Source organism: Sarcophilus harrisii, chromosome 6 (assembly GCF_902635505.1).
Source record: "Sarcophilus harrisii chromosome 6, mSarHar1.11, whole genome shotgun sequence".
Taxonomy (NCBI): Eukaryota; Metazoa; Chordata; class Mammalia; order Dasyuromorphia; family Dasyuridae; genus Sarcophilus; species Sarcophilus harrisii.
The window spans coordinates 63,895,459-63,922,687 of record NC_045431.1 but is presented as its reverse complement, the minus strand read 5'-3'; the positions used below and the strand labels follow the sequence as shown (position 1 = coordinate 63,922,687).

Below are 27,229 nucleotides of genomic sequence, written 5' to 3'. Positions count from 1 at the left end.
ATAAGGGAATTCTCTGTGTTTTGATTTAATATGATGAGCACAGCAAAATGGTAGGATAAGATGATTCTAGATGCTATACTAATATGTCAAGTAGCATAATAGGTTTGAGAGCATTGTTATGAATTGGTATACAGAAACATAATGAATGCAAGTGAGTTTAGTGCAAGACCCAGTGTTCAAACACATCAGACAAATTTAATATCCTAGGTAGTAGTCAGAAAGCTCTCCATCATACTGGGTTGATCATCGGGTCAAATGAGGGTAAGGGTAACTAATCAGAAATGAATACTATTTTCACATAAAGGATGATTACTAATTTAAATATGATCATCTTTTGTTTTTATGTTGCTCAGATTTTCCAGTTTATTCCTTTTAGGAAAGAGTTTAATAATAAAGTAGAGGAGGGAAAGCCCAGTTCTGCAAAACTAACCAATACATTACCCAAATCAACATATATTTGTAGGTATTCTACACCTACAGTACCCTCCTACCTCTGTAAATAGGGGAGAAGAATGTCTATTGATGTACCTTCTTTGGAACTAAGCTGGTACTTGGTAGTAGAGTAGATTAAACATTGGACTTGGAGTAATGAATCTGAGTTCAAATCTTGTAGAACGATTGGGCAAAGAATTTATTCTTGGACTCAAATTTTCTCTTTTGTAAAAATGATATAGTAATAGTAGCTACTTTATAGGGTAGTTTGGATCATATGAGATTTTTTTGTAAAGTGTGGGGCAGATCTTAAAATGCTTTGTTATTATTTTATAACATTCCATTTGAATTGTTTTGTTATTGGCCTTTCTGTTTGCATTGTGTCATTGTGAATATTGTTTTCCTGGTTCATTTTGCATTTTGTTTATTGACATGCTCTGTGTTTATCATATTGTTTCTGGTAGTAGTAACATCCTTGATATTTATATGCATAACTTATTTAGCCCACTTCTCAAGTAATAAATATGTTTGTTTCCTTTTCTTTGCTATTATTAAAAAGTGCTGCTATAAATTTATGGATACTTATTAAGCCTTTCTTTTTATCATTGACTCTTTTGTGGTATATGCCTAGCAACAGGCTCCCTGGGTTAAATGGTATAGATATTTCAATCACTTATCAAGCTGTTTTCTACAATGATTAGACCAGTTCATAGAGTATTAGTGTGCTTGTCTGATCCCAAGACCTCTAATATCTACTGTCCCCTTTTCCAATTTGTTGGTTATGAAGTGATTTTGCATTTCTTTTACTATCAGTGATTCTGAGTATTATTTTATGTGGCTGTTAATGTTTACAAATCTTTTAAGAACTGTTTATTCATAACTATTAGGGAATTTTACTATCTTCTTTTTTCATTTTTTATTTTAAAGATTATACAAAAATCTAAAGATCTTAGCTAGGTTATTGAATATTACTTTTAAATCTAATATTCAGTTGTTTTTATCACTGGTGTCTGACTCATGACTCTGTTTGAGGTTTTCTTGGCAAAGAAGCTGGAATGATTAGCCATTTCCTTCAGTCACTTGACAGATTAAGAAACTGAGGCAAACGGGGTTGTGATTTGTCCAGGGTCACACATCTAAGTAAAAGTAAAAGATGAGTCTTCCTGACTCCAGGTTCAGCCCTCTATTCACCGTATCACATAGTTGCTTCAAAATCTAATGAAGTTGCACATAGAGGGATTAGAAGATACAACTTCCCTCTCCCCTTAATAGTATTTTATTTTTTCCAATTACATGTAAAGATTTCATTTTTGTAAGATTTTTCTCCCTCGATCTCTTCCCTTCCTCCTCTCCCAAATAGCAATCTGATATAGGTTAAATATGTACAATTATTTTAAGCATTTTTCCATTTTAGTCATGTTGTAAAAGGAAAGACAGAACAAAGTGGGGAAAACCATAAGAAAGAAAAAACCCAGAAAAATGATTTCTATCCACATTCAATCTCCATAGTTCTCTCTCTAGATGCTGTTACCATTTTCCGCCTCAAGTCTGTTGGCATTCTTGGATCATTGTATTGCTGAGAAGAACTAAGTCTGTCATAGTTGATCATCACATAGTATCACTGTTACTATGTGTACAGTACTCTCATGGTTCAAAAGATATATCTTTTTTTTTCTGTTTAATTTTATTATTTATTTATTTTATTAAATAACTTTGTATTGACAGAACCCATGCCAGGGTAATTTTTTACAACATTATCCTTTGCACTCACTTCTGTTCCGATTTTTCCCCTTCCTCCCTCCACCCTCTCCCCAAGATGGCAAGCAGTCCTATACATGTTAAATAAATTACAGTAGATCTTGGATACAATATATGTGTGCAGAACCGAACAGTTTTCTTTTGCTCAGGGAGAATTGGATTTAGAAGGTATAAATAACCTGGGAAGAAGAACAAAAATATAAGCAGTTTACATTCATTTCCTAGTGTTCTTTCTTTGGGTGTAGCTGCTTCTGTCCATCCTTGATCAATTGAAACTAAGTTAGATCTTGTCTTTGTTGAAGAAATCCACTTCCATCAGAATACATCCTCATACAGTATTGTTGTTGAGGTATATAATGATTTCCTGGTTCTGCTCATTTCGCTCAGCATCAGTTCATGTAAGTCTCTCCAATCCTCTCTGTATTCTTCCTGCTGGTCATTTCTTACAGAACAATAATATTCCATAACATTCATATACCATGATTTACTCAACCATTCTCCAGTTGATGGGCATCCATTCATTTTCCAGCTTCTGGCCACTACAAACAGGGCTGCCACAAACATTTTGGCACATACAGGTCCCTTTCCCCAAAACACATATCTTGACATGATTCTTCTTTAATCTTACTTTAGCATATTTTGTTTCCCTGAAATCTGGGAGAATGTGGTCATTTTCCTGGCGTACAAGCTAGCAACTCTTGAGTTTAGCTTGAACCAGATTAAAATGTAATTGGGAAACCTTTAGTAAAACAAAAATACAGAACAACGTAGATATGAGACTTGGAATAGGCTAAATGTATAGATCTGGAAGTGATCTATATAGAGATGATAATTGAACCCAAGGAAAATGATCAATTAAGCAATAGTCAACCATCACTTAATCCCCGACATTGTTTTGGGTATTGCCAATACAAATACAAAAAATCCAACAGTTTTCCTCAATAGAACAAATATATAGAAGTAGACATGATAAATATAAAAGAGAATATATAAATGCATGCAGAATGGTTATACATAATAGCTAAATACAATTAAGTTTTGGGAGCAAGCACTAGCAGTTGAAATCAGTGTGAAAGTTGGTACTTATATTGCTTCTTGATGACTGAAGATGGGGAGGGAGATGGTGTGTGTGTGGGGGGAGGTGTGTGTGCGCGCTCATGCACAGGGAGAGGAAATAGTGTCATGATATGAAAAACATAGGCCAATTTGGTTGGGTTCCAAGGGGTGGAAGAAGCAATGGAATGAGGCTGGAAAGATTGGAGCAGAGTGGCAGAGACATTTATATTTGATCCTAGAAATATTGATTAAGAGTGTGACAGAGCTCAATCTTTATCTGAAGAAAATCACTTTGGCAGTAATGTGTATGTTGGACTAAAATGTGTGAACCCTGAGGCAAGAAGACCAGTCAGACTGTTGAACTGTGTCAAGGTGAAAGCTGATGAAGACCTGACCTTGGGTAGGAGTTCTGTGAATGAAGAGAAGGGATTGGATTTCAGAGAGATTCTGGAGGTAAATAATGATGGCTAGCTTCCATAATGGATTGTATATGTAAGATAAAGGAAGAAAATTCTGAGATTACAAACCTGGGAAACTAAAAGCAGGGTGTGGAACCTTTGATAAATAGGGACATTTGAAGGAGAGTAGGATTTTGGAGGAAAGATAATTCATTTGATTTTGGACATGTTGAATTTGACATGTTTCGAGGACATGCTATTTGAAACATCCATCATGTAATTTGGGGATGGAGGACTGAACAAATGATTATTGAGAGGTATATATAGAGAAAAGAGAACCAGGAAAGAACCTTCTTGTACTGTTGGCATTATACATTTAGGCACTTAAAACTTTTTTTTTTTTTTTTTTTTTTGTATTATTCAACAGTTTTATATGTCTGCTTTTTTCCAGGGATATTATAGACTTCGTGTTTGTTGGGGCCATGTATTTTTTGTTTTTTTTGTGTTTCCATGAACACTTTCCCAGTGCCAGGTACAAAGTATATGCCATATTGAACTGAACTGGACTTTTACTAATATTTGAAGAGCTATATAAATATTAGTTTTATGTGCATGTTTTATTTTGAATGGTTTATGATAATTTAAAAAATGAAAGCAACAATTCAGCAATCTAGATTTTGTGTTACACCAAAACCATATTGTTTTAAAGTACCTATGTTATTTCTTCCATAGAAGTATTTTTCCCGGGATACTTGGGGGTTAAGTGATTTGCCCAGATTCATAGGATAGTAAGTGTTAGGTGTCTGAGGCCGGATTTGAACCCAAGTATTTTTGACTCTAGGTCCAGGGTTCTTTTGCCTTCACCATCTGGCTGTACCACTCTCACTTAGAAGTATTAATAGGTATTTTATTTGTGATTGAAGCCCTCAGCCTCTAGCTATATTGATGAATAAGAACTTGACTTTGGTAGTTGTATAGGTTTTGGAAAGGTTCCTCCCACATCCATGGGTAGAGCAGTGATTTTTGACAGGTTTGGGTTTGGTGAACTTGAGGAAAGTGTTCTCAAGGCAAAGCAAAGAGAAAAAGGAACTTTTTTTCTTTAGATGTTTTAGCTTTCATTTTCATGCTTTTTTGATGAATGTAAACTATTTTACTCCAAACTTGGTTCTCCCCCTTTTTCCTCTCTCTTCTTTCCTATTTTCTTCTTTCTTCCTCTCTTTTTCCAGAGACAGAAACGGTGTGTGTGTGTGTGTGTGTGTGTGTGTGTTTGTGTGTGTGTGTGTGTGTGTGTGTGTGTGTGTGTGTGTAAGTGTGTAATGGGGTGGGAAGGAATAATACTACAAAGAGATCAGAATAGAATGATGAATGAAAATAAAGATGAAATAACCAGGATCTTCTATTTTTGGGGAGGGGTATGTGTGTATGTAAGATAAAATATAAAATGGACTTAAAAAATTTCTCTCATGATCATCTTGATATGCTATATTTTGTATTTTAAAAAACGCTGCTAAATTCTCTTTTTTAAATATTGGAAGTTTTTGGTAGAAATGTGTATTTAAATAAATACTGGTGGTTTTCTAGTATATTAGCATTTAAAAAAATATATTGGTTCCAGGTATCTATCAAGGAGAGGTTTTTAAAAATGTTTTTTATTTTAGCCATCTTTAAAATTATGATCAAAGGATTATAGATTAGAACTGGAAAGTACTTCACAGATCATCTGGTCCAACTCACTCATTTTACAGATGAGTAAATTAGTGCCCAGTAGCAAGTAGTGTATGATGGGGATTTGAAACAATCTCATCTGGCTTCAGAAGGCAGCTAGATGGTGCAGTGGGAGCACCAGGCCTGAAGTCAGGAAGACCTGAATTCAAATTTGCCTTCAGATACTAGCTGTGTGATCTTGTATAAGTCACTTAATCTTGTTTGCCTTAGTTTTTCTCTTATGTATAATGAGCTAGAGAAGAAAATGGTAAACCACTCTAGTATCTTTACCAGAAAAACCTTAATGAGATCACAGAGTTAGAAATGACTAAAAAAACAGCACAGCTCTGTCTTCAAAACCTGTATAATTTCCACTGTACCATTATGAGTTCAAAGATTACTTAAGTGAAATACTACATTTTGAAAGATCTATCCAGGAGACACTTCTTTTTGTTAATTGAGTGTTTGCTTATTAGAATACGTTTTTTCCCCCTCTCTTGAATATGTAAGGATTTCCCAAGAAGTCAAATGTCTGTTTTGTAGAGATTTGAGACTTACTTGGCTTCATAGTGAACTGTTTTGGGTATAACTTTATGTCTTTGTATCATCAGAAATCCTCCCTGTGGCACAAAAAGGACTGTTTTAATTAGAAAATATTGTTGCCACAGGGAGGTAGAAGATCTTCATGAAAAATTGGGGATCTGAAAAGGAGCCCCTTACCCCAGGATAACCTGAAGGTGAAACTTGAGTGAGCCAGAAAGAAGACAGTGCTGGTATGTTGGTTTATAAATTATTTAGATCTCTTTAACTTAACTTTCAGTTAAAATCTTGAAAGTAAATTAGCTATGTGTCTAATTTTGTTTAAATGGTGGTGATGGTGATGATAACTTAAAAGTAGGCAAAAGCAAATAATAATACAGCAGTGTTATTAATTAAATTTAAAAAAAAAAACCCTGAAAACTTTACTCCTTAAAAAGTTTGAAGGCTTAAATTTTCTCCTTCATTCCCAATTTCTTTTTATAGATAAAGCCTTAGGTTATTGCTTGCCTGCGTATGGGAGCTATTTACTATTATGTATCTTTCCCCCCCCCCCCCCCCCCATCTCTACTATTTCTGCTTCTAGACTTCTTGTTTTATTAACTTGAAATTTTGACTCTAGCACCTTTCAAAACTGAGCCTACTTGCAAAATTCCTTCTAATGAACTGAAATGTTTGGGTAGTGCGCATTAAGTTCATTTACTTCAGACTTTAGAAATTGTAACTAGGTAAGCTGTATAGCAAAACTATTTTGTCCTTTTTATCTGTCAATCATAAAACATTCTTGGAGAAAATATTTACTTAATCTTTTAATAAAGTTTTTATTTTATATCTTATCAGTGGCACTGATTTATCTCTAGGAAAATCTGAATTATTGGGATTAAGATCCTGATTTGGGAAAATGATGAATTCTAGTTGTGAAATGCACTGTGTGCTGAATAAAGTATCTAAATCTTGACAGTATCCCCAAAATAAATTTTTTAAAAAGTAAAGTTTTTGGTCAATGTTTAATTTTATAGAAATATTTTACACTGTTTAAGAAACTAGGATTTGAAAACAGTATAAAATTTGGGAGAAAATCCACCTCTTCTAATACAGCACGTTTATTTAAATTAATAAATAAATCTCTTAATTATGTGTTGTCTTTTAAATTGAATTCTGGAATTTATAGTCTTTTAGGTTAAAAAATATGCTTTTAAAGATTAGTGTATTACAATATTTTAAGAACTGTAGTTTTTGCTATGTTATGTTATGTTATGTTATGTTATGTTATGTTATGTTATGTTATGTTATGTTGTGCCATTTTAGCTATGTTCCTTATTAGAAATCAGCATGGCTAAGAAACTGATAGGGTTATAGGATTTTAAATTTTAAAAACAGCTGAATTTGGATTTTTCAGTTGCAAAATGATTTTTTAAAATGACTGTTGCATGTATCTAATTGTTTATATTGATTGTTGGTTACAGAGAAATTTTACCCAAGAGAAAGATAAAAGTGTTAGGAGCCAAATGAAGATTGGTCAGAAATGAAAACAAAGCACTCATGAAAGTACCCAGTGGGACAGTTAGATTTACCAAAATGTAATTTACTTTTTTTTTTTTTCAGGAAATAGCTTTTATGTAAAGTGAATATATACCTAAAAATATTCTATTAAAAGATGATGTTCTTTTTTTTTTCCCTTTTTTTGTTCTGTTCCCAGTGCATGCTTATTTCTTTAAGAGAATTTTGAAACTGTTCAACTTTGTCTTTTCATATATATGTTAGGTGGTATCTAGTTGGGGATAATTTAATACAAGTTATATTTTTAAAAATGGTTTTATCAATTTGAAGTACATAAATAGTTCAATTTAGACTAATGAGTCATCATCAAATAGAAATACTTCAAGAAACTTCTCTAGTATGCATTATAGTTAGCTTATCAATAATTATATGTATATAAATGATTCCATTCCAAAGTGCTTTTGAAGCATTTGTTCTCTTAAGCTTAAGAATTCTTTCAGTATTTTTATGGTATTAATTTGCTTAACAAATCATTTTCTCATAGAGAGTACAGAGATTAACTTAAGCCTAGCTCTTTTAAGAATGATCCTGTAATCCATTTTATTGGAGGCTAAACTAATAATATTTTTATTCTTTAATGAAGAATAAAGGATTATTGTGACTAGCCTAATTTGGACCTCCCCAATACCATTTAAAGGTGTCATCAGTGTGTATTAATTACAAATTTTGGTTTCTTATCCAAATAATTGATTTAGTTCTCAGTTTCAATCGGTTTATTTAGGTTTAATCCTGTGTTTACAGCTACCTGGAATTTTTCATCAGAATAAGATGGAAAATTAAAAAAAAAAAAAAAGACTTTATTCTGGGGCCTAGATCTAACAGCATAGAAAGGGCTCTTTCCCTTTCTTTTGTACCATCTTGAATGGGAATTAATATAGGTGAACCTGGAATTGTAGAGTTTTTATATCAATTGTCATTTAATATCTTCATCCTTGATTATCCCATACTTGTTTTTCTATCAAAATAATGAGTCCTTTGAAAAACTGCAAATTATGATTCTTCTTGGGAAGAGGAGGAATAAAAGTAATCTATATGATAACAGAAAAATTATTTTTTTCTAATACTAATTGCTATTTTCCCCGATTTTTTGGAGAATTAATATAACTGCCAGTTATAATTCTTTAAGTTTCTTCTGATGCTTTATGAAGTGACTTAGGAAATATGATGTGGTGGTATTTAGTAATAATAAGAAAGATATAGTGGTGATATTTGCACTTCCAGAAGAATTCAAAATAAATTCAGTTCACTTTGTTTTTCATGGTTACATTTCATTTTGCTGTTAAAACAACTTAGAACAGTGATTTCCTCAATGCTGTGCTGAAGTTTGGGCAAGTAAGTATCTTACAAGGATGTGATTGATTTCATTTAGATGTCATAGTGGAATATAATCCTAATCTTGGAGTTAGGAAGACCTGAATTCAAATCTTTTTTCAGACACTACATGTTTGACCCTGAGCAAGTCACTTAATTGCTTTGTGCCTCAGTTTCCTTTATTTGCAAAATGAGGGATAATAATAGCATGTACCTCAGAGTTGTGAGAATCGAAGGAAATTGTATGTATACACACACACACACACACACACACACACACGCAGGAATACTTTCCAGACTTTAGGTGTTTTATAAATGTCACCTATCCATGGTTCTATATTAGTGTTTTTAATTTATCACAGTACTTTTTTTCTTCTCTTCATGCCATTGAATAAAAACAGTGCCCTTAGTCTATTGTTTACCTTGCTTGATTTAAAAGAGACTTTGACTTGAGTTCTGCCTACTGTATTGTGTAACCACTCTGAACTTCATTTACCTAAACTATAAAATGGAGATAATAATTTAGCTTAATTAAATAAACATTTATTAAGTATTTAATATGTGTCATATACTATATAAAGGATACAGATAAGGAAAAAAAAAACAGTCCCACCTTCCTTGAGCTTAGTGGGATCTGCTAATATACAAAAAAGGAAGTTGGGATGGGGGTGGGGCCCTTGAGAGTTGGGGATGGAAAATAATAGTAACTGTTGCACCTCTGCCTTCATGGCATGTTGTGAGGATTAAGGAAGATAATTTGGATAAAGTGTTTGGTAGATCTTAAATGTCATCTTTTTTTAGTTTATTATTGTCAGTCATTGATAAAATAGGGAAATTGCTCTTTAATATAATTTTGACAAAATGAAATGAAAGTATGAAATAGTTTGGTACTAATGACTAGAGTTCGGTATGCAAAGCACTAGATAGTTTAATGACATTGAGATAAAACAATGATTACTTCAGCTGACATATTTTTGTGTACTACATAAAAAATTGTCATTGCTCAACAAATTATATTGGAACTCTTATCATTGGCATTAGATAATCTGTATTATAAGAGATCTTTGTGTATAATTCACTGTTATAATTTTTATACTGGAACCCTGTTTTGATATGTAGCATAGTCAAATCCACAGTTTGTAAAGCATTTTCTGATACAATTTTTGCTATATTTTTATAATGCCAGTTACATAACATATTATAATTATACAATTATACTATACATATATACATATTATAATATATACAATTATAAAAAGAAGGGTTTAACTAAGGTACTACCTCCTAGAAACCTTCCATTGCTCTCTATTTCTTGTGTTGACTTATCTTTGTACTTGCTGTATCCCTCCTAAATAAGACAAATGCTTCCTGAGAATAGGGATTATTATTTTTTTCTTTTTTGTCCCCAGTATAATGCCTTTTACAAAGTCAAGTCAATAGCATTTATTAAACTTATTCTGTGCCAGGGCTTTGTTCTTGAAGTTTTTCTTTTTTTTTCCTTCAATATGACTTCTTATTGCAAGAATTCAGATTGTTAATAGTCAAATAATAATAACAATAGCTAGCATATGTAGTACTATAAGGGTTACAACACACTTTACTTATTATTATCTTTGTTGATTGTCATAACAACCCTGTGAGGTAGTTCTGTTATCCCCATTTTACAGATAAGACAACTGAGACTGGAAGAGGTTCTTCTGCTTCCTTGGGGTTACATAGTGGTTTGTCTGAATCTTAAGTCTAGTACTTTATCCAGTGTGGCACCATGTTTTCTTGCATCAAATAAACTTCTTAAGTAAACAATATAGCAAGATTAGTCTATGATATACATATTAGTCCTATGCCCTAATTCCAGTGTTAGAAAGATGATCTTCAACTCAGTTACTTAGAACATAATACTGCTGAGTTTGGGGGTTATGGATCCAGTATGTCATCTTTGCTTTGTTTCATGGACATGATCTGGGGCCCTTTAACAGTCTTGAGTCAGTTGGCATGCAAAATATGCTCTTATAAGAGAATGTAGATAAATCAGCATAATCCATCTTCACTATTTCTGAATAGATTTGAGACAGAAGTAAGAGTATACTGTTGAAGGTGGGTCAATAGCTCTTCAAAGGACAACATTATATAATTTACTAAGTCATGAATCCTGGCCTGAAAGAAGGGATAGTTCGCTCTTCTTTATTAAGGACTTATATAATCGATAATAGATAAATTACCTAGCAGTTTCTTGTGGTAGTTTGTCAATCTATAAATCACGTTAGTGATAGTTATTTTTGACTGATAGTTGTAATAGGCTTATAAAAACTGCTAATTGTGATATCCCAGTGCCTTATTGTGATACAGAGTTGCCCCTAAATATTCAAAAGCTGTGCCAAGAGAGCATGATCTCTGACATCTAAGGCAGAGATGTTAAACTTTATTGTATATACCTAGTGATGGACTCTAGTATAATCTGAGGATCAACCTAGCTAATTTCAGACTGACTAAACTCCACTTTAGGATCTTGATTTTTCCTACTATATCTCTTGAAGATTATTCACTGAGTGATAGAGAGGTTTCATTCTGCATCAATGGAGGAAAGTACCCATGCTGATGAAGTCATGGATCCTTGATATATTGAAATTTAAATTCAAATTTTCTTGATATGAGCTTGACACATTCCAGAGATAAAATTTTTCCTTTAATGTACTATATTAATTTCTAATTAGTCATTCTTTATGTCAACTTAAAGGCTGTAGTCTTTTACTTATTTTGCTATACTTAAAGGTAACGAGCTTTTCATTCTTGAATCTCATGTTAAATATTTTAAACAGTGACTCTTCCGTAGAGAATGATTGGAAGTGGGGTGGGGGAAGAAGAAGAGAGAAAGAAGGAATCAAACTCTTTGAGTTGTGGAAGCTGAATTTTCAGTCCTTTCACAGCGGTCAGAAATGTTAATTTTTGGTAATAGAAATAACTGATGATTTAAAAATTTATATAGCACCCTACTTTAAAAAAAAAAAAAAAAACCTAAACCCAAAACCCTCAAGTTATAAACCAAGATTACATGTTGCCATCTGTGCAAAAGGTTTTAGTATTAGGGAATTGACACAGCTATTTCATACCTATATGTTTTGACTTTTGCCTGTTGTTGATAAACTTACATTTAAGTAAATATTTGCTTAAAGAAAAAAAACTAAACAAAACCCAAGTCTCTGCAAGGATATCTTAACTATCTTAACATTTTTTGGTTCAAACTTTAACTCGTAGGATTTTAAATAGACTTCCATAAAATGTATGTGATTTTTTACTCTTACTCATTGCTTAAATTAATATTTTAATATCAATGGCTTAATTTATGTAAATAAAAACTATCATTTCAGAATTAAACAATTTGAGAGAAAACAGTAGTATATTATTTGTTGTAGTCAATGTAATTTATCATATGAATTTCCTTTGGAGGATGAAGTCATTTAATAACATATAAGCAATTTTGGCAGCATATAATACTTATAAGTTCTGAATATTTCTGGAAAGATTAAAAAAAGACAACGGCAGAATAATGTTTCATTTTGTGTTTTTCTTTCCTAACAGAAGTGTTACTATTTTGCTTTCCTATCCTATCACTGCACCAGAGCTGCTTGGACAGCTCTGCATCCTGAAGCAGGAAGCATAGTCCTATGTTTCTTCTCTCCATCTCATCCATGGACCTACATTATTGAGTATATATATTCTAACTTTCATTGGTCATTTCTGTACAATTTTTAAAGCTAATTCTTTGTTCTTTTCTTTTTTGCTCCTTATTGATTTATACTGTTTGGCAATGTTGATCTTGATGTTAGGACCATAGGTGCAAATCCTACTTTTGGTGATCACTACATTGGATCTTAGTTGTCTTACCTTATAAATAAGAGGTAGGGTTGAACAGGTCCCTTTCAATTCAAAATCTATGATTTAAGAAACATTTGCTACCTAAAGATAGATGGAAGGATACTGGCTACATTTCCTTTATAATTATACTTAATATTTTCAGAGTTCTTACTCTCATAGAAGTTTTGGAATTGTTTGGTATTTTCTTCATCATTTGTTTCTTCACAATGAGACATATAATCAATGCTTTAACCATCTAAATAGAATCCTTGATAATCACTCAGTGTCAGAACTAATTGGCACCTTTTTTGGTTATGAATGAAACAGTAAGGAAAAGGATTATAAAATTATGTAAAGTGTATTACTATAGAGTTCATAGAATCATAGATCTCAAGGGTCTAGACCAAATCCCTCATTTTGTAGAAGAGGAAACTGAAGCCTAGGAAGGAATTAAGACCTAGGGACTTGTTCAGCGTTGATTGTCGTTAGGAATTTACTGGTATCTATAATGAATTATTCTCCACATAATTTAATGTCTTATCAAGACTGTGATTTATTAGAATCAGTTCTAATAGAGCACAAATTTGAGCAAACCCTACAAGCTGGAAAGACATAGTACCAAGTCTGTTTATGTATTATCTTTTGTCTAATCTGGAGAGAAAAACCATCACATTGGCTGTAGAATGTTGAAGTTTTTGACTTTGCAGATTCTGAAGAGAATTTCTATTAAAGCTAAAGTGATTGTAAATGTCAATGAAGGACCTAGAATAATCTCTACTGATGAAATTACAAATCTTTGAAGTATTTAATCAAGAAAGCTTTCTCGAATAATCAATAGTTGGGAACTAGTCTTCCCCCCAGCCATCATATTTTTTTGATAACTTGTAGTTTTATCACTATGGGTAATTAGGTCACAAAATTTTTTGCATTAGACATTTAGTCTGGCATGTAACAAGTCTTTCTTTACTTTCCACTGAAGATCTCCTCCAGAACTGTGGTTTGAAATTGTCTTTAGATTCTTTATAGTGCTTTATTATAGTTAGGGTATAAACACTGAGAGGTTATAACAGATGGGAAAGGCTTTGAGTATAGGCTAGTGATGAACTATGTTGGGAGTATTCATTCATTTGACAAATATTTGGTGAATACTATATGCAAAGTACCTGTGTAACATGTACAGAAAAAAAAAGATGTATTTCAAAATTTGGTACTTTGACTAGATCCTTTTGTTTTATTTCCTTGTGAAGTGAGGGATATAAAAAAGTTGCCTTGTTCTGTGACTAAATTTTCATTAAAAAAAAAAAGGATTATGTGATCAATTCTGCTCTTATTTTCTGCTGAGTACTATATTTCAAACACATTTTTACTTGTAGCAAAATTTTTCTGGCGGAAATTAGCTAAGCATTATATTTACATAGCATACCCAGTAGATAGAGAACATTCATGCATGTACATATGTTCCCTCTACCTTAATTAAGCACAGAAGGCTCAGATATATATATACACCTCTCCCACATTTATGTATACACTTGTATGCTATATATATATTGGGTATTATGTATAGATGTGATGTTTTTCTAATTTCCACTTACAAGATTCTTTGTACAAAGAGAAACTCATGTATGTAATTCATACATATAATACATGTCTATGCAGATATGTAGGTATTTGTGTGTGATGTATGTCTATATACTTTAAATTCCTATAGATAAATCATGAGTTAAACTTTGAAAGCACTATATTTTAAAAGGAAACTGTGTGTGTGTGTGTGTGTGTGTGTGTGTATCTGCCTTTCTAATGCTATTCCCCAGTTTCCACTCCGGAGCACTTCTTTCTCACTTCCCCATGACTTGCTTTCTTATTTCTTAAGAGTGCTACTTATGAATGTCTTCCAGTGTGCTTATTATTGATTATAAGCCAGATACTTAATTTTTTAAAAAGGTATTTACTAAGCAGATATAGCAAAGGTAAATTCCTCCAAGCCTGGAATATACTATCTCCTTACACATAGAGGATTCCTGAGGACAGTGACCTCAAACTTGCGGGGCACAAATGTAGGCAACCTGTGTACTAATTCTTAGCTTCTAGAAGTCATTTTCTACTTTTGTGGAGTCCTCAGATTCTAGGTTTCAAGGTTGGATCTTTGATTGATATATATATCTATCTATATCTATATCTATATCTATATCTATAGATATAGATATAGATATAGATAGATATATCTATATCTATCTATCTATCTATATATATATATATATATAGATATCTCAAGAGTGTGTGTCTGTCTGTCTGTCTGTCTGTATCTGTATCTGTGTCTGTCTAAACTCCTGATGTAAGTACTGCATCTTTGGGGTGCTACAAGTAGATGGGAATTCTATATCGTCTGATGTTTTGATGTTCATCAGGTTTTCCTCTGGTTAGTGAAGGTTGAAGATATTTACCCCTCTCTATTTCTACCATCAACCCTCTCTCATCACTCCTCAATTACCTTTCAGAAGTGCTGGATTTGTTCACTACTGAGTTGACTTCCCCCTCATATGATTGATTTTCTTCAAAGTCCCTATCTTCCTTTCAAATTGATTAAGCACTTTAACTTTGGACTCAATTAAGATATCTGAGTTTTCTGTGTAGAGGTAGGAAGAGATAACTTCTTGTTAATGGAAGAAGCTTTATAAATGTTAAATGATATTAGGAAAAACAGGTGAATTTATTTTTTGTCACCATGGAATTCCTATAGATAAATCATGAGTTAAACCTTGAAAGCCACATTATTTCAAAAACAAATCTAGAGAGACAGCGACAAAGACAGACAGATAGACACACACACACACACACACACACACTGGACTTTAATGCAACTTTAAGGAAGCTAGGGAAGCCAAAGTCAGAGAGTTGTAGAGGGAGAAAATTCCAGATATGGGGGATAGCTAGTGGAAATGGCAAGGATCAAGAGATGTAGTGTCTTATAACGAAAAATGGCAAGGGAGACTATTGCTTCTAGATGGCAGGGAATTTGGAATTAAGAAAGGGTTAAAATGACCAGAAAGATAGGAGAGGGAAAGGAGTTTCTTTAAGTTCCAGGGAATTTTATATTTGATCTTCGACCAAATAGCCAATGGATTTTGATGAATTGGAGGGTTTCTGGACTATTGTACTATTGTGATAACCTGTTAGTTCTCCCTGCCCCAAGTCTCCTCCCTCCAGTTCAAATGCATCTTCCTAAAATGGACCTGGCCATGCTTTTTTTTATTCAGTAAACTCCGGAAGTTTCCCTATTATCCTCAGGATCAAATCTTCTGTTTTAATATCAACCCTTTCCCAACCTGGCTCCCATCTGCCTTTTCTAGTCTAATTTGATCGCATCACATATTTTGTGATCACCTCATTCTAGCTTTCTTGTTATTGTTCACTCTAGACCTTCCATCTTCAGACACTGGACATTTTTGCTGACTGTCCCTCAATGTCTGGGATGCTCTCGCTCTTTACCCCTGCCTTTTGGCTTCCTTCAAATGCCAGCTAGAATCCTAACTAATAAGAGAAGTCTTTCCTGATTCCCCTTAATCCCAGGACCTTCTTTAAAATGATTATCTCTAATTTGGCATATACATATGCATCATCATGTATATTCACGTTTCATATATATTATGTGTGTGTACATATATATATATATATGTGATGAATTAGAGATTTAATGTGATAAATTAGAGATAATCGAAAAAAGGCATTGATGTTAATTTGTATGCATATATAATATATAATTACATATACATATAATACCCAAACATCCCTATACATACATACACATATATACATATAACACACATAACATACATACACATCTCATTTATATGTAATTATTTTTGCTGGAGATAGACCTTGTTCTTTTTTTTTTTTTTTTAAATGCAGGGCTTCCTGTTTTAATTTTATTCATCAAAAACCAAATTTGATCATTATATTATTTGATCACACTTTCTTTGTTTCTTAATATTGGATAGACCTTGTTCTTAAGGAGCTCACAGTCCAATAGAGGATTTTCATGTTCTCTTCCACATTAAACTGTGAGCTTCTTGAAGTTGGGGATTGTCTTTTTTTTCCTTTCTTGGTATTCTTGGCATTTAGCACAGTGCCTAGCATATAATAAACATTTAATAAATGTTTACTGACTAAATAGTGTTGTATGACAAAAAGACCATAAGCAGTGATTGAATATTGGTATTTTTAAAAAATGGCTCTTTGTTTTGAGAGAAACTTGGGGTCTTTGGCTATGCAGAGAAGTAAAGCTTACTATCTGACTGTCTGGAGTTTATTTTCTAATAGGGAAAGACATCCTATCGAGGAATATTCAAAGAGGGATCAAGGAGGGTGTGCATTCCATCACGGTATAGAAATGCAGTGAAAAGGTGTGAAGACTTGGGCCTAGTCAGGTCACCTCTGAGAGTCTGGGAACTTAAAGTAAAATCCAGACTTCTAGTGGGAGGGAATAGATGGTGATTGAGAAAAAAAAGCATGCTTAGAAAATGACAAGGAATTTGAGGACTCCCTCATGCCTTTTGAGATTAAGTGAGATTTTACTTTTTAATAGCTGATGGAGCCACAGAAAGAGGAAGAGGAAGACTGGATGAGTAATTGGAACTTTTTGGAGCCAATTTTCTTCCTATTCTAGGCCTAATCCATACATTTGCATGTGCACTCAGACCTCATGCATGCACAAGTTTTAAATAATAGTTCATCCACCTCAGTATTTAACTGTAATATTAATGTTACAAGGAGAGGCTCATTGTGAGCTTATTCACTAGTATGTGTAAAAATTATATGGTGTTTCCACCACCAATTGTGGCCTTCAGGGCCTGTCTACAGTAGCATGAAATCGTAGATATTGAAATATAATAATAGTTGATATGTCTTTGAATTTGTTAATTCCTTTTTTCAAGCTACTAAAAAAAAATTTGGTGTCATTTTTCTCTCCTACAACAAACCTGTTTTATTTTAGATAGGGAACAGAACTAGTGTGCTTTCTCTATGTATGAAGGTCATAGTACCAAAAGGCTAAGTGACTCAATATTATAGAAGAATCAGGGGGTACCCAGGGAAAGAAACATAGAATTTGTGTTTGATGAATTTGATGAATGTTAGGTTTTTGTCTTAGGATCCAATTAGATTTTTTCTATTTTCCCATATTCCCTGAATAGAAAACAGGATGTGTCTTCTTTTAATTTGTTAAATAAACAAAACCATGGTATTTAAAAAGCATTAGTGTAATTATTATGTATTAATAGAAGAAAACACTAGTTTTTCAGAAGTACTATCTAAATATTTAGTGGTAGCATTTGGAATATATAATTTGTTCCAAAGAACTTTCATTAGGTAAGATACACTCTTCAGACATAAATTTGTGCTATTCTCAGTTTAAAAAAGATCACTCTGAAAAATTTAATATGTATAAGAAAAACTATCCTTAATGTAGTTGTAAAAATATTTTTATATGACTATATCCTGAATTTGAATTCTTTTCATTACTATCTTAAGAAATGAAGTGAAGAAAATCTGGTTGAAAAGATATGATTAGGAATGAAAATCTATACTTCCTTGAGTTATCCAAATTACCCAAGTAGTTGACATATATCATCAAGTAGTGGTGGTGGTAATGGTCAGTTATTTCGGTTTTGTCTGACACCTTTTGGGATTTTCTTGGTAAAGATAATAAAGTTGTTTGCTACTTTCTTCACCTCATTTAAAAATATTGCTTATTAGTTCTCAACATTTACTTTTATAAGATTTTGATTTCCCAATTTTTCTCTATTCCTCCCTGCCTTCCCTCTTTCCCAAAATAGCAAGCAGTGTGATATACATAATACATTTACAATAATATTAATAATATTTTCACATTAGTCATGTTGTCAACACACAATCAGAACAAAAGGGAAAAACCAAGAGAAAGAAAATAACAACAAAAAAAGTGAAAATAGCACGCTTCAATCTGTATTCATAGTTCTTTCTCTGAATATGGATAGCATTTTCCATCATGAATCTTTTGGAATTGACTTAAATCATTATGTTCCTGAAAAGAGCTAAATTTATCAACTTTGATAGTCACTTAATCTTATTGTTACCATGTACAGTGTTTTCTTGGTTCTATTCACTTCACTAAGTATCAGTTCTTGTAAGTTTTTCCAGGTTTTTCTGAAATCTGCCTGCTCTTCATTTCTTACAGAACAGTAGCACGCCATTCCATTCATATATCACAGCTTTTTCAGCCATTCCCTGATTGATGAGAATCGCCTCAATGTCCAGTTCCTTGCTACCACAAAAAGAACTGTTATAAACATTTTTGTATATGTGGGTCCTTCTCCATTATTTATGATCTCTTTGGGATATAAACCTGGTAATGTTATTGCTGGGTCAAAGGATATGCACAGTCTTATATCCCTTTGGGCATAGGTCTAAATAGCTCACCAGAATGGCTGCGTCAGTTCAGAACTCCCTAACAATGCATTAATGATCTAATTTTCCCAAATCCTCTCCAACATTGATCATTTTTTTCTGTCATATTAGCCATCTGCAGGTGCGAGGTGGTACTCCAGAGTTGTTTTAATTTGAATTTCTCTTAATAGTGATTTAAAGCCCTTTTTTCATATGACTATATAGATGGCTTTACTTTTTTTCATCTAAAAACTGCCTGTTTATATCCTTTGACTATCAATTGGGGAATGACCCATATTCTTAAAAGTTTGACTCAGTTCTCTGTATATTTTAGAAATGAGGCCATTATCAGAATCTTTAGGTGTAAAAATTGTTTCCCAAATTTTTGCTTTCCTTCTAATCTTGTTGCACTGATTTTGTTTGTGCAAAGCCTTTTTAATTTAATGTAATCAAAATTATTATCCATCTTGCATTTCATGATATTTTCTTTTGCTGTTTGGTCCTAAATTTTTTCTTCAACCTAGGAACTATAGGAACACAATTAAAAAACACTTATACACAAATAATATCAGATCTAAATAACTGGAAAAATATCAAGTGATCACAGATAAGCCAAGATAATACAAGAAAAGTGACTTTCTCCTAAAATTAAATTATTTTTTCGGGGCCATACCAATCAAATTGCCAAAAATTATTTTATAGAGCTAGAACATTTGTTTTTAAAGGCTTGAACCTTGAGTGGGTGAAGGAAAGTAATAGGAGATTAATATGTACTTCAGGTTGGGAAAGGAAGATAGGATAATATTAGATTTTGGAGAACCTTTAGTTCTAGGCAGTTGATTTTATTTGTTAGATTATAGGCAAGTGGTTGATGATGAAAGATACTGAACATCTAGCATATGATTGGAGAGCAAAATTCCAATCTTAAAATAACTTGTGGGATAAGACAAGACATAGTAACAGTTGTATTTCCACTTCCATTGTTTATTCTTTACTATCCTTGTTTATTCTTTCAGTCCTGCAGCTCATCAAAACAGTATGTAAGTCTCTGGTAGTCAAACTACTTACCTTCTCATCTCTGCCCTTCCCCCCCAAAATAAGGGGGCTTTTAAAGACAAAATATATGATGGCTTTTTCCTCAAGAAAAGATGTTTGTTGGTAGTACAGACTTGAAATATAAAAAATAGAACAGCTCATCTATAGAAAGTGATACTCTATTCCATAATCCTTGTTAATAAAGAGGGTTTAATGAGTGGTGAAAGATGGAAAAGCTTTTTGCTGTTATTTTCTTGGAAATATGCTAAGTGCTGGAGATACAAAAAAATAGCAAAAAAAATCCCTGCCCTCAAAGATTTCTCATTCTAAATGGGGAAAAAACATACAATTATATACAAACAATGTAGATACAGTTTACATATATACATTGTATATGTATATAGAAGACACTAAGATTTAAGGAGGACTGGAAAGATCTTGTAGGCCGTAGAATTTTAGTTGAGACTTAAGGAAGCCAGGAGGTGGAGCTGAGGAGAGAGAATTTCGTATATGGAGAACAGCCTTTGAAAATGCCCAGTGAGTTGGAAGATGGAATGTCTTATCTGAGAAATAGTAAGGTGGCCATTATCACTGGGTCATAGAGTGTAGCCAATAGCTGAATTTTTTTTTTCCTTTGGGGAGTAGGTAATGGAGGATTTGTTCTCATCTTTTCTGAACCAACTACCTTTGAAAGATCAGTTAATGATCATGTCAGCCACTAATTCCATGTCAGCTACTAATATCAACAAAACTTTTTGACATCTTGAGACATCCAGAATATCAAAATTTAATGTCAGTCAAATACGAAATTCAATTCTGATGTTTTCCTTTTTTAGTTTGATAAGACCATCTTTTATTTCTAAGTCTTGGAAACTTTATAGAACATTTGAAATTATTTATCTTAATTCTAAATATGGTTTGTATATGCTTCCACCCCCAGACATTAATTTGAAACTCCTTTTAAGAACATAGTTTTTCCCTAAGGTTAAACGTGGGAGAGGTATTCCTTTTAAGAATTTTTGGATGATGAATTAGTAAGCATTTTTCAATTTGAATACATAAAAACTTTAACAAGTTGATTGTAAACATGTGGAAAAATGTTTGTTACACCTTTTTTATTGATTTTTTAAAAAGTTTTTTTATTTTCAAAATATTTACATAGTTTTCAAAAGTCAACCTTGCAAAACCCTGTATTCCAAATTTTTTTCTTCTTCCTTTTCCCTTCATCCCCTCCCCTAAATGGCAAGTAATTCAATATGTGTTAAACATGTGCAATTCTTCTATACATATTTACACAGTTATCATGTGGCTCTTTTTTTTAGTGACAAGGAACTAGAAATTGAGTAAAAACCTTAATGGTTGAACAAGTTATGATATATAAATGTAATGGAATATTATTGTTCTATAAGAAATGATGAGCAGGCGGATTTCAGAAAAGCTTGGAAAGATATGAACTGATGCTGAGTGAAATGAACAAAATCAGAACATTGTACACAGTAACAGCAAGATTATGTGATGATCAGCTATGATAGCCTTAACTCTTCTCAGCAATGTGCTTATCCAAGACAATTGCAGTAGACTTTGGATGGAAAATACCATCTGCATCCAGAGAGAGAATTGTGGAGACAGAATGTGGATCCAAGGATAGTATTTTCACCATTGTTTGTTTGCTTTTTCTTCTGGCTTTTTTTTCTCCCTTCTGTCCTGATTTTTCTTATACAGTATGACAAATATGAAAATGTTTAAAACATTTGTACATGTACAACCTATATCAGATTGTTTGTTGTCTTGAGGAAGGCGGGGAGAGAAATTTGGAACAAAATCTTACAGAAATGAATGTTGAAAGCTATCTTGACATGCATTTGGAAGGTTAAAATATTTTTAAAAATTGGAATATAAAAAAATTTCAGTACAGTGAAAGAATATGACATTCCCTGGAAGTTCACTGACTTGGATTGACTTTAAGTCCTATTGTATTTTAATTAAAAATAGATTTAGTTGTGACACTTTCATTATAAGAAGTAGAGCCTCTCCAGCACTCATCCTTATTGCAAAACTTGAAAGTAATGGAGACAATAAGATATTTAAGATATGCCTTGAGTGGTGTATCCTAAACATTTTAGGACAACAGTGACAAAATAAATAACCCAAGTCTTTTGAATTAGTGTTTATCTACAGCTTTTAAATATCATTTTTAGCAACTAGTGTACATAGATCATTTTAGCTAGTTTTTGCAGTAAACCTTATATATAAGGGCACTTAGAAAAAAAAAAACAATAATTGATCCAGTAATATTCCATGTATGATTGTTTAAAATGGCAACATAAGTATTTTCCCCAACTAAAAATTAGAAAAAAGAAACATGCTCAGAAACAACTTGGGTCACAGATAATTCCTACTAAGATGGAGAAATCTTATGAAGCAGAAGAAAACAAATCAGTGGTATTCATAGGATTCTCATAAGTTAAGGTTATATATTAGGTGAAATCACTTTATGTCATATCCTTTGGGTATTTAATTAAAATTTCTTGGATTGTAGTTCAAGTTCAATCTATTGGATATCATTCATTCAACAGGAGACCTTTATTGAGAATCTGTTTATATTTAAAATTTCAAAAATGAGATAATCCTTGCCTTTAGTACCTTACAAACTTTTTTAAAAGGAAAAACTTGTCTTTTGTCTTAGTCATTTCCCTTTAATTCATCTCCAGATCTTTTTTTTTTTTGTAATATTAAGTAAAGGCCACTAACATAGCAACCCTTTAATAGTATAATCCATTTCACATCAACAGTTTTTATTAATTCTCTCTCTTCATAGGGGGAACATTCTATATATAGTCCGTAACATTTCTATATGATAGAGATTGTTCATTACAGTTTTAAGACTTTAAATACTTTTTCTTGTTATCTTTTATAGTATTGTAGACATGAGTATTTTCTTCATTATCTTTCTTTAGTATAAATAAGTTATACAAATCCTCCCTTTTTGGGGGAAATCCTCGTATTGTTGATTAAAGCACAGTAATATTACAGTAGACTTATTTACTGGTTTGTCCAGCTACTCCCCAATTGATGGACACTCATTTTGTTAGGAGCTTGATCAAGATCTCTGAAGAGCCTTCTTTGCTCAGCAAAAAATCATGTCTTTAGGAAGACTTGACAAAGTTACAGAATTAGAGACTTGAGAAAAAGTATCTTTTATAATCTGATTCATTGTAGCAGACCACCAGCAAGGCACTGTTACTATGGGTTATCTTCTAGGATATGAAATAGCTTTGATGTAAAAAACTTCACTGCAAGTGTAATGGCACAAAGGGAAATTTGCCTGAATATAGTTATTCAAAATAAAAATTAAAGTACTGAGGAAACTCTTAAGTATTATCAAGATGTTTTAATGTAGAATCATATTATTTGGAAGCTGGAAGGATTGTAAAAGTAGTAATTTCAACCACTCTTCTCAGTATTAATTTCCAACAGTTGTTACTGAATAGGATATTTTCACAAGAAAGAATGTGGAAATTTTACATAGGCTTTAAATGACAAATAAAAGATCATCTCTGTTTCCTTTTTCTGGTCATTTCTCTTGGACAGTTACAGAATCAAATCACACTGCCTCTCTGGCAGATCTGATAGAAATGAAGCCTGAGTGAATTATCTTTAAACCTTTATTCAGGGCATGATTTCATGTAGATCTGTGCTAAGTATTATGAAGGAGTGAGTAAGGCCCCGTTTCCCAGCTACCTTAAAATACAGGGATTGATTCATTCTATTGTTTGTGCATTCTATACATTTATATAATAGTAAGAAACAAATGACTGATAAATTATATATGTTGTGGACCAATATCAAACTGACACTTTCTCACACAAACTGAGAACAAATGTAGAATTGACCAGTGTCACTATTTTTACTTATAAAACAATCTATATGAAAACTCCAGACCATGATTAGAAATTCATATTAGTTGTAAATTATCTAAAACCAGAAAGTGTTGGTATTTGCCCTTCCTACCCCTTTCAGTTTATCACTTTCTATCTTCATCAATCAGTGGTTTTTAATATTGATTAAACAGAAATGAAAACAATGTTAGTGTAGTTTTTGTTCCATATTTGGTAGATATACTAGTATGCTATATAAGTAGATTCAGATACATAAGTACATTTTAGATCTGTATGTGTAGAAAGGAGAGATGGATGGAAATGCTAAATTCATTGTAATTCTGCTTGACTAAGTGTATGTCTAAAGGCATTTGAGATCTTGATGACAGTTAAATCTATCATTATAAATTGGTACGGTACTAAGGTAAACAGCTGAACTCAAATTTTTGTGGGCTGTATGTGTAGAATGAGATAAGTCAGGTTTAAAAAGTGCATCTCATTGAAGTTTGGCCAAACTCTCCAGACAAAAACAACCCGGTTTCTTTAGTATATCCATCATGTTAAATGGATTATTGCCAGGTCTCTGTTGTGTGGTCAGGCTGCTTTCCCCTTTCATGTACTTAGTGATGTTTTGTGGCTTGTGTAAATTTTAAAAGCTTTTATGTCTGCTACCAGTGTCCCATTTTCAAAGCCTAGTATCGGTTGCAACTTTGAGAAGAGTTAATATTTTTCTGCTTTAAATTGTCTTGATTTTTCGATTTTAGACATTCATTTAGTAGCATTGAATTGTATGCTTATATATGCTAATACATACTAACATATATAATTAAGTTCTATACTAACTTATGCCAAGTGCTTCTAGGGACCTTTTGTCCTTAAGGAGAGAATGTTGAGTCCAAGTGCGTCATCATTCACAGATTTGTTTCTGAGCCAGTTATTAATTAGAAAGGCCTTAGATTCTGACAGGTTGGGGAATGATTTCATTCGTGACATTGGTCAGTGCCGCTGTCTCCTCCACATTTAAGTTCCTGACAGTTTTTTTTAAACTAGCAGAGAGGAGTTTTTTGAGCAGGAGGAGGAGTAGCACTTTTCCCTCCCGACAAAGTTGTGAGACGGTGATTTGGTGGGCATGCCCGCGCTGGCTTCCCGTTTCCATCACCTGCAGGAGGCGGCGGCGCGGCGATGCCAGACCAGGTCCCGCAGGCTCGTCCCTTCCCCGGTTTCAGGAAGCGCCGAGGCTGGAGGGAGGGTGCTCCCCGCCCTGCGGGACCTGGGCAGTTAGAGGCAGTTCTCGGAGCCTCGTCCCGTCTGGGCCGCCCTGTAACTGTCCCCGGCCCGGGAGAGATTCCTTAGCCTCAGGTGTCAAAGTCTCCTCCCCCGGCTGCGGGTGGTGGAGCGGCCGTGCGCGAATGTCGGGGACTTCCTGTCTGGGCTGCAGGGCGGAAGGATCGCGTTGCGAGTCGAGCCGCCGCTGCAGCCCCTACCGTTAGGTGCTGGGCTTTCTCGCCGGGCGGACGCCTGGGAGCTGGGCCGGTTCCGCGGCTTCCTGTGGGGAGGACGCGCAAGGATCCCTGTGTGTGTGTATGTGTGTGTGTGTGTGTGTGTGTGTGTGTGTGCAAGTGTGTGTGCGTGTGCGCCTCTGACTGCTGGTTCCGCCTCCTCCCCCGCCGCCGCCGCTGCTCCCAGCGTTAAGTCAATGTGAAGCAGCAGCAGCAGCTCCAGCCCCGGGATAAACATGGCGACTTCTCTGCATGAGGGGCCCACCAACCAGCTGGATCTGCTCATCCGGGCCGGTAAGGACCAGGCAACTTGTGCTAGTGTGCACGGGTGCAGGCGGCGGCGGCGTGTGAAAGGGGCGGGAGGCGGCTCTCCCGCGGCCACGGCGGTCGGTGCAGGCAGCGGCGGGGAGGCGCTGGGAGGTCGGGCTGGAGAGGGAGCACTGAATGAAGTAATGGAGGCGACGAATCAGGAAGTGATCACCTTGGCAAATAACCTGCCCGGCCCCGAAAGCCGGGGCTCCGGGGCCGCCCTCGGCAGCAGCGCCGCTGCCTCCCGGGCCCGGCGCCGGCAGCCGGTGCAAGAGAACGTGCGCCGCGCTCAAGTTGGCCACTCCGGGCGGGAGAGTTTGCGCTTCGCCTCAGTTGCTGAGGAACCAGGAAGTGGGCGAGGGAGCGAGGCGGCGAGCGCGGCTGTTGTCTCGGCTGCGCTGCCACGCTGTCTGGCCGGAGAGGCCGCGGCTGGCCCGGGGGAGGGGGTTCTAGGGCTCGGCGCCCCCCCCTCGGCGCCCCCTCCCCGCGCCTCCTGTGGAAAAGCTGCGAAGCGGCCGAGGGTACCCGCCAAAACAGCTCCCCGCCCCCTCGCACCTGGTGCACTTTCTGGAGTAACGGTCCCGCCAGGGTCACGGTGGGAGGGAGGCAACCGAACGGGCTGCCCCTGCCCGGGCCCGAGACTCTGAACCCAACCCTGCCCCTTGAAGGGCAAGAGGAAACCGAACGCAGCCCCCTCCCCTCGCGGGCACTGGGGGGGCTATTTGTGCTGTGGGAGGTGGGGGGGATGTCTGGAGCAGTGGGGCGGGGACGCCTCAAAGGGCACACTTTGCCTTATTTTGAACGTGAGTAGCCTCAGAGTGGGCACCAGCAGGGTTGGCGGGCGGGCAGGAGGCAGCCTCGGCCCTGGGGAAGTCTCAGCACGGTGTCGCCCCCCTTTCCCCTCCCCCCCAAACCTCCCACCATAGCGGAAGCGCAGCAGAGAGGACAGAATCGGTGAGATTGACAAGGCTTCCGTTCCAATCCCCTCTCGGGGATGTTCCAAATAAGAACGTTGATTTCTGGGGGCGGGTCTTCTGGCCAGCCCTGGACCAATGGAGATTGGGCGGGAGTAAAGCTGACAATGTACGCATGGAATTGGAGGGAAGAGGAGTGTAAACACGGAAGTGGCCGCAAGGGTGGGGGATGTGCTGCACCGCTGCTGCAGCGGAAGGGCACGGACTTCAGTTGGAGAGAAAAGCTCCAATAACGCCCACACCGGCCCTGGGGCTTCGTGCGGGGGGATTCGGGCCCGTGGGCTTTCCGTAGTTGGTACCGGCTGCTCTGGGACTGGGGAAGCATTAGTCCCCAACCTTCCCAATCCTATTAAGTATCTCAGTTGCTTAGAATAGGAAGATTAGAAAGGTACACACGGCACTAGTGCAACTGAGACCTTGCTCCAGGTTTTTCTTCCTGGTATTAGTGGGCAAAGGAAACACAACGAGGCTTCCTTGAAGCGCACGGCTGAGGTTTTGGTGCTCCT

The 27,229-nt window shown here is 35.2% G+C and overlaps 1 protein-coding gene across 5 annotated transcripts in view; it reads left to right on the top strand.

Annotated features, from left to right (window-relative positions):
* Positions 1-27,229, top strand: part of ELF2 (E74 like ETS transcription factor 2) — an 89,257-nt gene that overhangs the window by 37,383 nt on the left and 24,645 nt on the right. Inside the window, exon 2 of one of the 5 annotated variants that reach the window (XM_031944000.1) lies at positions 6,017-6,121. The exons of 3 other annotated variants lie outside the window; for them this stretch is intronic. Coding sequence is in view for 1 of the 2 variants with exons in the window: in XM_031943999.1 (XP_031799859.1) it covers positions 25,677-25,734 (58 nt within the window). In the remaining variant the exon portion in view is untranslated. Of the gene's footprint in view, positions 1-6,016; positions 6,122-25,584; positions 25,735-27,229 lie in introns of those variants that run through there. One more of the 5 variants, XM_031943999.1, reaches the window with a different exon arrangement.